Here is a 13,114-nt window from a genome sequence, read left to right as displayed (position 1 = left end):
ACACTGACTGCCACAATAGAAAAAAAATTGTTTTCCTTGGGGCCACAGTGTTTTATCATAAAAACAGAATAAAAATTTCAAAAACAAAATGATTCTAATTCAATGAAAAATTTGTTATTTTCTATTTTTCTGTGCATGAGTTACACATAACTGGAAAAAGAGTTCACGCGGGTCCCATGTGTGAGTTACACATGTTTCATGAGGTCCTGGGCTCAAAACTAGCGTGAGTTAAATACAACTTGCATGGCAGTTTATGTGTTAAAGATAGACTAGAAAGAAGATAAAACATATTTGCAATAAGAACATAAATCAGAAAAGGCTGTTGAAAGTCAGATCCTTGTACATTTTATCAGGCATTCATCTAAAGCATAAATTAGATCTAATAGTGTAATGACACTGAGGACTGCTGGCTGGATTCTTAGCTTTGTGTACACTCCTGCAATGAAACTGCAAGTGTGCTGTTTCTGACAGTTACGGTTTACACATAGGGCAAGCAAGGTATGTATGTGTGTAACTGCAGATAGCAGATGTTGGAGAAAGCCTTCTGAGATTACTTTCCACCTACTTTCTGCCTTCTGGCAGTATGACGCAGAGCCAAAATCAGAGTGATAATTGACTGCTCGCCTTGGAGGAGATGACAGGCAAGTGGCTTATTTCTAAAGCTCTCAAGTGAAAAGCGTCTCCCGCTGTACTCCAACAGCATATTTCTTCTAGTGTAGTTAGAACCGTAATCCTTTTTATTCATTAAAACAATGTAGGTGACATCATTATTAATCATGCCTTCTGTTGAAGTTTTCGGGAGGTAGTTGAAAACAACTGATAAAATAATCTTCCCAAAGCAGACTATGATAAATATCTGTTGTTATAAACATTACTGAGAAATGTGTAAGATTGAAGGGATTGTTTTTTAGCAATAATGGCAGTATTATTTATTATAAGCATCAAATGGAATTAACCTTGGTGTTAAGAATGATGTTTGAAAATAAAATAATGGGAACTAATTTCACTTTATTAAAAAAATGAAATGTTTATTTCTTTGGTTCCTTTCTGTGTTATATAAACTACATAAAGGCATGCTACTAAGTTTTTTGAGTTTTTTTAATAAGGAGTCTTGTGTCACTGCTATGGGGCATCATATAGTATTCACAAACATTCCTTTGCATCTCATCTTATACAAAGACATTCTGATACAACTGATTAATGCTGCCTATTATACCACTATGCATCAATTTATCAATTTCAACACAACCTATCTCTTCCTGGCAGTGACAATTCAACACATGTCACCATTCACTACATTTCAGTGCTTTGATTCCCTTAAGAAACATATTGCAGTTTAGTGGAACACTTACTTCATCTTTAAATACCTTTCCATGTTCTTCACACCCAGGTAAGCTCTGTATGAATTCTGAAACCTGTCAAAAATAATATCACAATTTCCAGTTTAAAAAAAAAAGTCAGAATCTAAATGCTACAGGTTCAAAACATTTAACCTCTTATGTTTTAGGTGTTTTTCTCAGAATGGTATCTTCTCTTTCACAAAATAAATAAATAAATAAATAAAATCAAAATCAAACCCTACATATGCTCACTATGTCTACCACTCCCTAGCCAATACTCCTGTGTCTGGTGCCTGGTGAACAAGGAAGATAAAAGATACCTCATCTGTGCTCCATTTGGAAACTTTACTGGCGGGGATTCCAGCAACAGTTGGAAGAAGTTTGCTTTGCTGCTCCCAGCGCAACGGCAGACATGGAATTGGGGACTTAAAGGACAGAAAGACAGCCGACCGGCGCTGTGCCTGCTGGACGGTGGGTTCTTCCCGGGCACCTGGTCAATTGAAACAAACGGGAATCACTCTCTGAAAAGCAGCAAGAAAGTCCGAAAGGCCACGCATCTGCCTCAGAGAACGAGACTGGGGCAGGGTTAGTGAAAGCACTGGTTCCTTTCAGCATTATATTCATTGGATAATTACCATCTCCTTTGTCTTTCCTGAAGGTCTATGAAAAATAAACTGTAAATTCAATTCACCTATTTGCTAAAACACCCATTATTAAAGACATGCTGTATTACGTCATTCAATGTTGCCTCCTTAATGCTTAAGATAAGAAATGTGCCTCAGAGTTTTGTTGGCAAGGAAAATAACTCTCATCTTAGGGCATTGTTCCCCCTTCTGCTTTGAATGTTGTAAAGGTAACAGCCAAGGTGTATGCCCAAGTCCGGCAGCTGTGGTTACCAATTAGTTACTGTACTTGTTCTTTCCTTTTGTCTCAGGTGCGGTTGTGCGGTTGTTTTTTTCAATTTTTATTTACTAATCACATTGACTTTTTAAATAGCCCAGTTAATTTTTTTAAGGGATATGAAATTGTTGCGAGAAAGATAAAACAGCAGAAAGGAAAATGCTTCTGTCAGTCTTTATTTGTGCAGATCAAAATTAAAACTACTGACTATTCATGTGTAAGATCTTCTGAATCCAAACCTAGTTAACTGCCGCTTTCCTAAAATAGCCATTTTCTAGCAAATGCTTTTTGTCCTGGGGCTGGTAGAGCTTGTCAATAATCATCTCCTTTTGATCCTTCAGAACAGAAGCCTTTTCTGGAAGCCACTTACTCAAAGCACCTCACAGGAAAGGCGACTCCCCCACATTTACTCTCCCCTCACTCGCCAGCTCAGCCACAGCGACGAAGCTTCAATGCCTTCACAAATCCTTGCTTTTGGATCTCTAAGAATATTTTAAAGGAAGCCTTTTTCCTTGAAGAATAAGTTTATAGAAAGGTGCACAAATCATGTAAGTATAAAGCTCACTGAATTTTCACAAAGTGAACACACCACGTAACCAACACCCTGATCAAAATCCAGAATGTGGCCAGCACACCCTCCAATCACACCCCGTCCTTCAAGGGTGACCACTTCCCTGACTGCTAACACCGTATACTCATTTACTCTGTTTTTGAATTGTATTTAAAATGGAAACTTTGGTGTCTGGCTTCTTTCTCTCCACTGCATGTTTCCGAGATTTATCCACATTGCTGTGCATAGTTAAGTTCACTTTCCCTTTGTTGTATAGTTTTTTCATGGTTGTGATAATTAATTTGGAGATAATGGGCATTTGAGTTTTTTAAATTCTTGGCTACTATTATACAAGCAGTACTATTACAAACATCCTTGCATATATCTTTTTTAAAGCATATTTTTGCATATTCACTGCATATATACCAAAGAGTGAAACTTCTGGGTCTGAGCGTTTGTGTATATTAAGCCCTGGCAAATCCTACCAGTTTTCCCAAAACTGTTGTACAATACGCATGCGTATGAGAGTTCTAACTGCTGTACATCCACATCAGTGCTTGGTGTTGTCTTTTTCATTACCCTTGTGGTGGGTGTTTAGTGGTATCACACCGTGGTTATCACTACGTTTGATAACTAATGAAGTTGATAACTTCACTATGTTTATTGTCTATATGGAGAGCCTCTTTTGTGAAGTGTTTATTCATGTTTTACGCCCATTTTTCTATTGGGTTGTCTTGCCTTTTTCTTACTGATTTATAGATGGTATGTATATATATTCTGAGTAGAAGCCCTCTGTTGGAAATATGTATTACAAATATCTCCTCCCACTCTGTGTCTTCCTTTTTACTCTTTTATCAGGGTCTTTTGAAAAACAGAAGTAATTGTAATAATGTGTGATTCGTTTTTTTTCTTTTATGATAAATGCTTTATATGTCTACTGAAGAAATCTTTGCTTACCCTAACATCATGAAGAGAGTCTCCTTTGTTTTCCTCTAGACACTTTATGTTCTACCTTTCATGTTTAGATCTGCAATCCATCTGAAATTTGTTTTTTGTCTATGTATTAGGTAAGCATCAATATTTGTTTTTTTCCCATATGGATTTCTAATTGCCCAGCCAGCTTGTAAAAAAAAAAGCTAAGATTTAGATTAGGCTCTCCACTGGTAAATTATTTCTATGTATCTGATGCTTTCTGATGCAGTTATAAGTAGTACAATATTTTAAACATTTATTTCCTACTGTTTTGTTGAAGTTCTCTAATAACTTTACTCTTAAGCTAGCGTAACCTAAAGTTTGAATTGCTCTGAATGTTAGAAATTCACTATGCTGAGTCAAAGATCTATCTTACTGGAGCTAACTAACACCCACTGGTTCTGGTTCTACCCCATTGAGCTCATATAGAAAAATTCTAGTGTCTGCTCCCCATGGAACATTTCAAATCTTCAAATATTTTTTAAAAAGCTGTCATTATCCCTCTTTCCACCATTTCATTCAATCAGTCTCAAGGTTATAGGTCCTCATCCTATTTTACTGGATATCTACTATGAACCAACTACATAAACTGGCACCAGTTTGTTTTTATTCTTTTTCCTTTTAAATTGGGCAGAGTTCAAGGTACATTTTTTAGCAAAATATGGGGTAACTTAAACACATTCCTTTAATCTCAAATATTCCCAGGAGTTTAGCTATTATTTGAAATACAATATTTGTACATATTTTATAAGACAGGCTTTACAAGAAATGGTAAGATTTCTAATTCCACACTTGAGTAAAACAAGATGGCTTACTTTATAATTTGTATCCTGATTGCCGGCCACATAATTGGTCTTTCCCAAAGCCACACTCTTTATCCTGTATCTGTTTATGTTCCATTAACACTTGGCACTGTTCATGCTATCATCGTAGCTCCCTTCTATTTCCTGCTAAAAGTTGCATCACTTATAGTTGATTTCTAATGATCTTATATTGCTTCCTAGAAAAATAACTGACCCGTTTTAAAAAAATGAAAACAAACAAACAAAAAACCTAAAGCTCCTCTATGGGTGGTAGGTCCTGCATGTCTTTGAACCTGATACTATGAACAGGCCTGGACATACATACACCTCCAATCCTAGTACCAACTTTGTACCCTTCACTGTAAGACTCCCCTTCCTTTTGCTATTTTGTGCTGACTGATGCCCTGAGGCCCTGTGATATTTTCTGACAAATGGGGTAACCGTACTATACTGGCCACAGAACATGCCATCTCCTATGATTCTAATCCAAAAGGGATAAATAAAGCAACTGTGAGTGAATTCATATTTGATTCCTTGAATTACACAGAAAAATGACTCCAGGTTTTTATTTTAATATGTGATATAGGCTAAAATAAACGCAGATAGACTTTGGCTCCAGTAGCTGGTTCAGCACCAGGAGTAAGGAAGAGTAGGTTTTAAATGTGCACACTAAGCTTCAGAAATCACAGCCTCCTGCTCTGGAAGACATTTCTGTCACCGTCACTTCACTTACCATCCTCCTCTCCAACCATCTACATGTATGAAAAAAACTTTTTAAGGAGGTTTCTGTATTTTTTGAAGTTTCCTAAGATGAAAATTTACCAAAGGTACCTGGTCCCACTTTTCTCGCCTGCCCCACTTGGAGTTGGGTAGGTGCTAGCCCAGTTCTTTGGTTCTATTAAATTCTATACCATTGGACAGAGGACAGGCAGGGGACAATTTCCAGATCTAGCGCTCAGTGATCCTTGCAAAGGTAATAAATTACCACTTAGAAACTTTTTACTTTGTCTAGAAACTGTCTGAATGACCTTTAATGTTATATAAGTATGCAGGATACTTATTTCTGGTGGAACCAGAGGAAATGAGGAAGGATGAATTGGGGGGGGAGGGGGGAGAAGAGCATTCTCAGCAACAGTAAAGGAGATACTGAAATGAGATACTGAAATTCTTTAATTGTGATGACTTTTTAGGTAGGTATGATCATAAATGCTTCCCCAGTAAAAAACATTATTTTTCTGTAGCATTTTTCTTTCTTCAAAAAAATATTTTTATTCTAGTTTTCTTAGAATATTTTTTTTTTTTTTTTTTTTTTTTTTGTGAGACAGAGTCTCACTCTGTTGCCCAGGCTAGAGTGCCGTGGCGTCAGCCTAGCTCACAGCAACCTCAAACTCCTGGGCTCAAGGGATCTTCCTGTCTCAGCCTCCCGAGTAGCTGGGACTACAGGCATGCACCACCATGCCCGGTTAATTTTTCACATATATTTTTAGCTGTCCATATAATTTCTTTCTATTTTTAGTAGAGATGGGATCTCGCTCTTGCTCAAGCTGGTCTCGAACTCCTGAGCTCAAACTATCCGCCCACCTTGGCCTCCCAGAGTGCTAGGATTACAGGCGTGAGCCACCGCGCCCGGCCTAGTTTTCTTAGAATATGAATAAATTAGGACAGAAATGGTTAAGTAAATGTGGGTAAAAATATTTTAGGCTGATCAAGAATAACTAAAATTATTATGTAGTAGGAATGTTCATTCCTCATGATTCTTGGTCCAGCAACTGATAAATTTTATTTGTAGAACTGAAGGTATCATCTTCAAAAGTGGCAGGATGAGAATGAAGAGAAACCTTATAGTACATTAAAACGAGACACATTATAATGCAGAGAAAAATAATAATATGCATTATGTTTATGAACACATCAATTTACTCAGACTAATATTAAACAAAATAATCACTATTTTTCTTTAAAAAAATCATAGTGAAACATATACATACATATGACAGAGACAGATACTAAATACCTCATGCACAGGAGGCATAAGGACTAGAATGTTTTATTAGAAAAAAGATGGAAGAAGACTTTTCGTGCCAAATTTGAAGAACCAAATCCACCCAGAAGTCAGATGCAGCCAGCTGAAAAGCAGCTTCCAGTCTTAGAACACAGCATCCTCAAAGATCCCTAGCCCTACAGGCCCTGAGCTATTACATAGTATATGGACTGTCTTGTTAGGGTCTCTTTTTACATTCAAATTTCAAACATTCACTCCCAAAGCCCCAGTAAGAGATGCCTACAGAACCTGCACCTGCCCACCCCTGTCAAGGTCAGCAGAATGCTCTCTGGACAGATAAGAGGTCGCCTTTCAGTGAGATATAAGAATGTTTCCCTTTCATCATGCATTGGTATGCTAAAGAAACTACAAAAGGCGCCAAGGAAGAAGTTGTTTATTGTCTTAAGATACTCCCTCCCTAGGAATCTCATCAAATAACCAGGAAAGATTTAACCACTACAAGTAATCACCACCCTAGACAGACTTTTCATCCATTCTTCTGAGAGATTACCTGGGAGATTTCATCTGCATAACAAAACAACCTTTGTTCCCAGGGAAGCTCTGCCCCTCACCTTCCTCCAGAGAAGGAGGGAGGAGGGAGCAGAGAGGAGGAGGAGGAGGAGGAGGAGGAAGTGGGGGAGAAGGAAGAGGAAGCAGATGAAGAAAGTAACAAATTATATTCAGTAAAAGTCCCCAGATGTCAAATTCAGTAGCATGGAAGGAGTCATGCAAAAAGGCTTGCAATTATATATATTGTACTGAATTGAATTAACTGCAGAAATAAGAGAGGAATGCTTTTCTAAGGAGAAGTTTGTTTTTTTAAAAATCAATTTGTTACAAGACTCCAAATAAAATAGTCTTCATGGGCTGAAAACTTGTCCCTAGGTCTGACAACCTACTGACACTGTAAAGAAATTCAGGGGGCCTTCTCCCCAGTCCCCTCCCACACCGCAGTGGGCTTTCTCTCCTACCCTCTCTGCCACCCCCAAGCCAGGCTAGATTTGGAACAGCTGCCTCTGCCACCCGAGGAGTCCACTGTGGACACCTGCTGGCGAGCACCTACAGGCTCAAGAAAGTGGGCTGAACATGGAGCAGGCTACCCCGACTTCAGCTTCAGGTCTGAAAGGGGAGTTGTGCCAGGACTCAAACGGGAGTGTTAAACACTCAGTATTCTTCACAAGAGCCCTGGGGAAACTTCTCTGGACTCAAAAATGATAAAATAGAAAACAATCACCCTATGGCCTCTGATAAAAAGTTCTACAAAGCATCAGAAGAACAGCATTGATTTATTGACAGAAGAGTTTCATGATTTTAGTAAGGCAGAAAGGGAAGTAGCCTCTACAAAACAAAAACAGGATATGAAAAGAGAAGAACAAACCAACGTAGGAAATTCTCTCTCTCTCCTCTCCCCCCCATAGGAAAATAAAAGACACTGCTGTTAAAACCCGTGTTAAAAGGTAGTAAATAGTAGACTTGACAGAACAAGAGGTGGAGTGAGCTATTTATTTCAACTTGAGAAACATGTCTAGACACCAAGAAATGTCCAAGTTATTAAGATATTAGAATACCTCCATACTGGTTGGTGATAATCACCTCCCCATCATGCAGCCGGGCTCTTGTGGGAGCTTCCCAAGATCTAGCATCTAAGGGTGACTCCTGGCACAGCAGTGAGCCCCTGGGACCCTGGTCCAGCATTAAGACCACTGTTTTTATATGTCCTGTGCAATGCTGGCTGCCAGACTAGCTGTCAAATATTTTGAATATCATCCCTTAGATCTAACCTAAGGATAACAGATTATTACCAGTCAAGAAAGAGACAAATGACGCAGAAGTAATAATCAACACTATAACTGAAGGAAGCTTTCTGGACCTAAAGACGACCTGGGTCTAAAAAAATCAAAAAGGTTCATGACTTGCCAGGGAAAAATCACAAAAGAAGATTAAATTTAAAGAGTCATTTTTCAAAACCAAAAGACTGGACTGAATTGAGCTGGCCTAATCCCACATAGAGGAAAAGATATTTTGGTTTGTTTCTTTTACGCTTTGTTTGACTTTTCTTAAAGGAAAAACAGAGACCAAACACCTGGCTGGACAGAGTGGATACTGTGCTAGGCCAGTACTAGCAGTCTTCAGAGCTGGGGCATTCCTTCTCCTACCTATGGAATGCCAGTGCTCAGAGCTGCCCACCTCTCCAGCAACTGTCCTATGCCAAAGGGAGCTTCCTTGTCCAAGGACATGTCCCCCTCCCAGCCAACATCCAAGGACTGGTCAATTCAGAGATACAAAGGCCTGGTTCCCTTGCCTCAATTTGGGATAACTCTGAGGGGCCACCCAGAGCAACTCATGAGATCAGCTAAGCCTCTGTTGTAACATCACAGCTCAACCTCTCTTTCTGCCCAGTCCTGCTTCTCACTCATTGGTGCTGCTCCCCAGAATACTCACCAGCAAACCTCCTGCACACAACACTCTCAGCGTGTTTCCAGAGAGCCCAATCTGAGACACTAGGTCATGGCTCTATTAAGAATTGAGAGGCAGGAGGACACCCACTGACTAGGATCTGAGATGTCCCCGATGTCACCTGGGAACACAAGTCCTCATATAACATAAGATCTGGTTTGAGACTGAGGCTCCCTGGAGTTCAGGTGAAAACAACTAGCATACTACTAAACCGTGAGTTCAGAAGGTGAAACCCTAATTTCTTCCATACAAAATGATTCCAGAAAAAAAATTCAAAAAGATAAAAGAAATCTAAGGCTAAGAAAGACATTAAATGAAAGCTAAGAATCATAGTAAGATTTCATTACAATACATACAGATAGAAGAAATTGTATGAGACAATTTTAGTCAAAACTTTTCAAAAATGTGAAAAAGAAGTTAAGCTCATTTTAGGAGGCTAAAACTGGATGAGAGAGTAAGGAGAAAAATTATAGGCCAATCTCAGCTACAGACATGTCTAAAAATTCTCAAAACAACTTATTTTATGAGGCTCCCATTCACTAATAAAAAGACAGTAAAATATGCATATTAAACTATAGGTTTTACAGGTAAAAATAATAAAAATAAATGACGTTGGAAACACCAAAATTAAGAATTATATACGAATCCTAGCAACGTTTGTTTGAAAAGAATAATAAAACAAAAACTCAGGCAATTCAAATCAAGAGAAATAGAGAAAAATATTACAAAATTAGAAAGGACATAAAAGTACTACAAAAAAAAAGAAAGAAGAGAGAGTATCATGGATAACATAGGTTAATAAATCTGAAATTCTCTAGTACATGGACAATTTTCAGAAAAAAAAATTATCAAAACTGGCTCAGCAAATAAGAAGAAAAGTTAGAGATTACTAAGAAACTAAAAATGTGATCAAATTATTACTCCCTCATAAATCCATCAGAACTTTCAATGATGAGATAATTCCATACAATAGATAGTTACTCCACAATACTATTACTACCGTAACTGTATAATTTAAATGACCCCTATACGTTTTTTATAATCCTCTCCCTCTCATGTTTTAGATTTTCAAGCCAGTAGGGCTTGATGATCCTTCTGAGTCGTTTCCCCAAAATAATGGAATTTCTGGAAGACAAAGGAGTGGAGATTCTGAAGGCCCCTGGGCAGACTTGCTGACACCAAGACTCACCGGCCCTCACTGACATACCCTCGTGCATGTAGCCCTCCTTAAAAAGCCCATACTCTCCATACTCTCCATTAGCCAGGGGGAAGGATTAGAGGCAGTTCCCACCCCCTCCCCCACCGAAAAGATGTATTTGTTATTTAAAAAATTCCTTTCTTCCTTGGTAATTCTCAACTCAATAATTGGGTCTCTGTGCCATTAGCAACTGCACCTAGGCCAAAACCCCCTTGCAGCTTCAATAACACAACTAATAGTGAAAACTTCAGCCACTGATGCATTTAATCCTCAAGATAATCCAACGATATGGGTACTATTACTACAGCAATTTTACACAAGAGTAAACTGAGGCACAAACAGGTTAAGTACTTTGCTCAGAGCCAGCCACACAGCTAGGGAGTGGTAGAGCAGAGACTTGAATGAAGGCTGTGCTCCTAACCTCTCTGATAAATCCCCATTCACAAAGAAAGGCTGAAGCCTTTGTCTGAGTATTCAACGTAGCTCTGATGACACAAAACATTCATAAATTTTTTTCTTCCTTTTTAAATGATCAGAAACATTTTAAATAAACAAATACTTGCACAGCACTTTCTGTGTGCTAAGCACTGTTCTAAGCAGGTTACAAATGTTATTGCATCTAATCTTCATTACAATCTTATGAGGGAGCTATCATCATTTCCTTGGATAGATGAACAGAAGCACTGAGAGCTGTTCAGTGACATGTCTCAGATTACACAGGCAGCAGGTAGGAATCAAACTCTGGCCCTCTGCAGAGTTTGTACACCATGCTACATTAAACACTATAAAATATGTTGAAGACAGCACTGACTATAACTTTCAAGTTAATCATAAATTACTGCTTTATGAAAATCAGATACTGAAATCAATGCATAACTTATGCAATAGGTCATTACAGGCAGTCATTTGCTGCCATTCTCAAATCTTATACAACAATCTAAACAAAACTATGCACATGAAAAGCAAAATCCCCACGGTCAATCATTAAAATCATAATCAGATTGATATTTTCTTATAAAAAATAATAATTATATAGTTATATGTAAATTATAAGTTCAATCTACACCATGACTAACAGTCATTACAACTTCATTGCTTAATTAAACTACTGCAATATCATTTTAATAAAGACATAAATTACTTTCTCTAGTACCACTTAAAACATTTTTTCAAGTAATTTTCTTTGAATTTTGTGGTATTAAATTAAGATCGTATTCTATTTGGGTTTCAAAACACATTGTGAATTGAGTCGTAAACATAAGAAGCAAATGACACCAATAATACTAAAGAAAATGTATGACAAGGTCCAAAGAGAATGTCTTACTAACAGCACTTTAATGACAGGTGAAAGAGACTATTACTATAGGCCACAAATGAATCTATATCATTATGAATTACATACTATATTCACCCTGAACAATAAACTTTTATTGCCTGAAGAAAAGAACAAGCCAATCAAGTGAAGTTTATCTTTAATATAAAAGTGACTGCTGTATTCCAGTTAAGTTTTTGACTGTTGAATATTAATAGTAATACCCATCGGTAATATGAGAATATTATGGTTACCTCTGGCTTCATGTGATGTCCTCATTTCACTTTCTGTTCTTTCTTCAAAGTCTTCTTTGACATCATCAGCATGCTGGTCTCTGGGAAAAACACATGTTTCAATATTTTATAAGAGAAACATTTTTTAAAGAATGGTTCAGAATTGCATCTCAACAACTTTGTTTTCTTAATTTAAAAACAAATAGGACCACTAAAATGTTAGAAAGGACATGTAGTTCTACTACAAAGCAATTAAACTAATAACATCTATAAATGCCCATTTTCCTCATTATCAATTTTCATTTACTGTTTAGAAAGAAGATTTTAAAGCTAAGAATAACATTAAGATGAACTATTCTGGAAAATGTAGCTACTGAATAATTAAACTACAATTTGGGACATGTATTCATGAGAAATTTTACTTGTACTGTTTGGTAAAACTTCTATTTAAAGAAAGAAAATGTTTTGAAAGTCCATTTAATTAAATAATTATATACTATTCAGCACTTGGGATTTGGAGCTTAGGTTAAGATTGGCCCAGAGGAATCAATTGCAATTCAAGGAAGCTTTTCCTGGCTTAAAACAGGTCAAATCCGCAGGCTGAACTGATTCCACCTCTTTGGCCAGGAATGACCTAATGTTAAACTAAACATGCCAGGCATGCTCTAAAATGGAATGGACCCATTACAATATTAATTAGAGTGTTACCCCTTAGGTCAGGAATAAAAATGGCTCTTAAAAAAAAGGGGGGAAAAAGGAACCAGGTACAGGCTCCAGGCTACTTATACTTTTCTTAAAGCTAAATTTCAGGGATTTAAAAATTTCCAACACAATGTATTCCATTCTCAGGGTTCAAAATTAACCACATTTTGCAATTTCGTCCAACAATCTAGGATATGCTATCTGGCCTAAACACTTAAGTGCTTTATTAATACTCTATATTTATGACGTTCTATTGTTTCATATGTGTTTTACTCTTACAAATATATTTGAGTTTCTTAAAGACTCAGATTATACTTCTACTATTAAGTTTTAATAACAGGGCAAATACATTTGAAACAAAATATCCTAACAAAATATAAAAGGCATTCTGTAGATTTAATTACAAAGGCACTAATTTATTCTCTATTTGAAATTATAATATATAACACAATGATACCAACACAGTAAGCATGCAATAAGTAAATATTTGCTATTTTCAGAAAGATCATTTCCAAGGGCAAATGTGAAATTTCATTTGAACTTGAGCTCTCTGGTTTAGTTCATACTAAAAACAACTTATCACAACTGCTGAAGAATACTTGCTTG

At 37.1% G+C, this 13,114-nt stretch overlaps 1 protein-coding gene across 4 annotated transcripts in view; it reads right to left on the bottom strand.

Annotated features, from left to right (window-relative positions):
* L3MBTL3 (L3MBTL histone methyl-lysine binding protein 3) overlaps positions 1 to 13,114 on the bottom strand; it is a 110,994-nt gene that overhangs the window by 5,998 nt on the left and 91,882 nt on the right. For all 4 annotated transcript variants that reach the window (XM_069487602.1, XM_069487603.1, XM_069487604.1 and 1 more), the window contains 3 exons: positions 11,828 to 11,907; positions 1,661 to 1,830; positions 1,353 to 1,415 (listed from right to left, as the gene is read on the bottom strand). In XM_069487602.1, the coding sequence (XP_069343703.1) occupies positions 1,353 to 1,415; positions 1,661 to 1,830; positions 11,828 to 11,907 (313 nt within the window). The remainder of the gene's footprint in view (positions 1 to 1,352; positions 1,416 to 1,660; positions 1,831 to 11,827; positions 11,908 to 13,114) is intronic.

This window comes from Eulemur rufifrons, chromosome 15 (assembly GCF_041146395.1).
Source record: "Eulemur rufifrons isolate Redbay chromosome 15, OSU_ERuf_1, whole genome shotgun sequence".
Classification (NCBI taxonomy): Eukaryota; Metazoa; Chordata; class Mammalia; order Primates; family Lemuridae; genus Eulemur; species Eulemur rufifrons.
The sequence above is the reverse complement of the archived record's forward strand: the minus strand, read 5'-3'. Positions and strand labels throughout refer to the sequence as shown.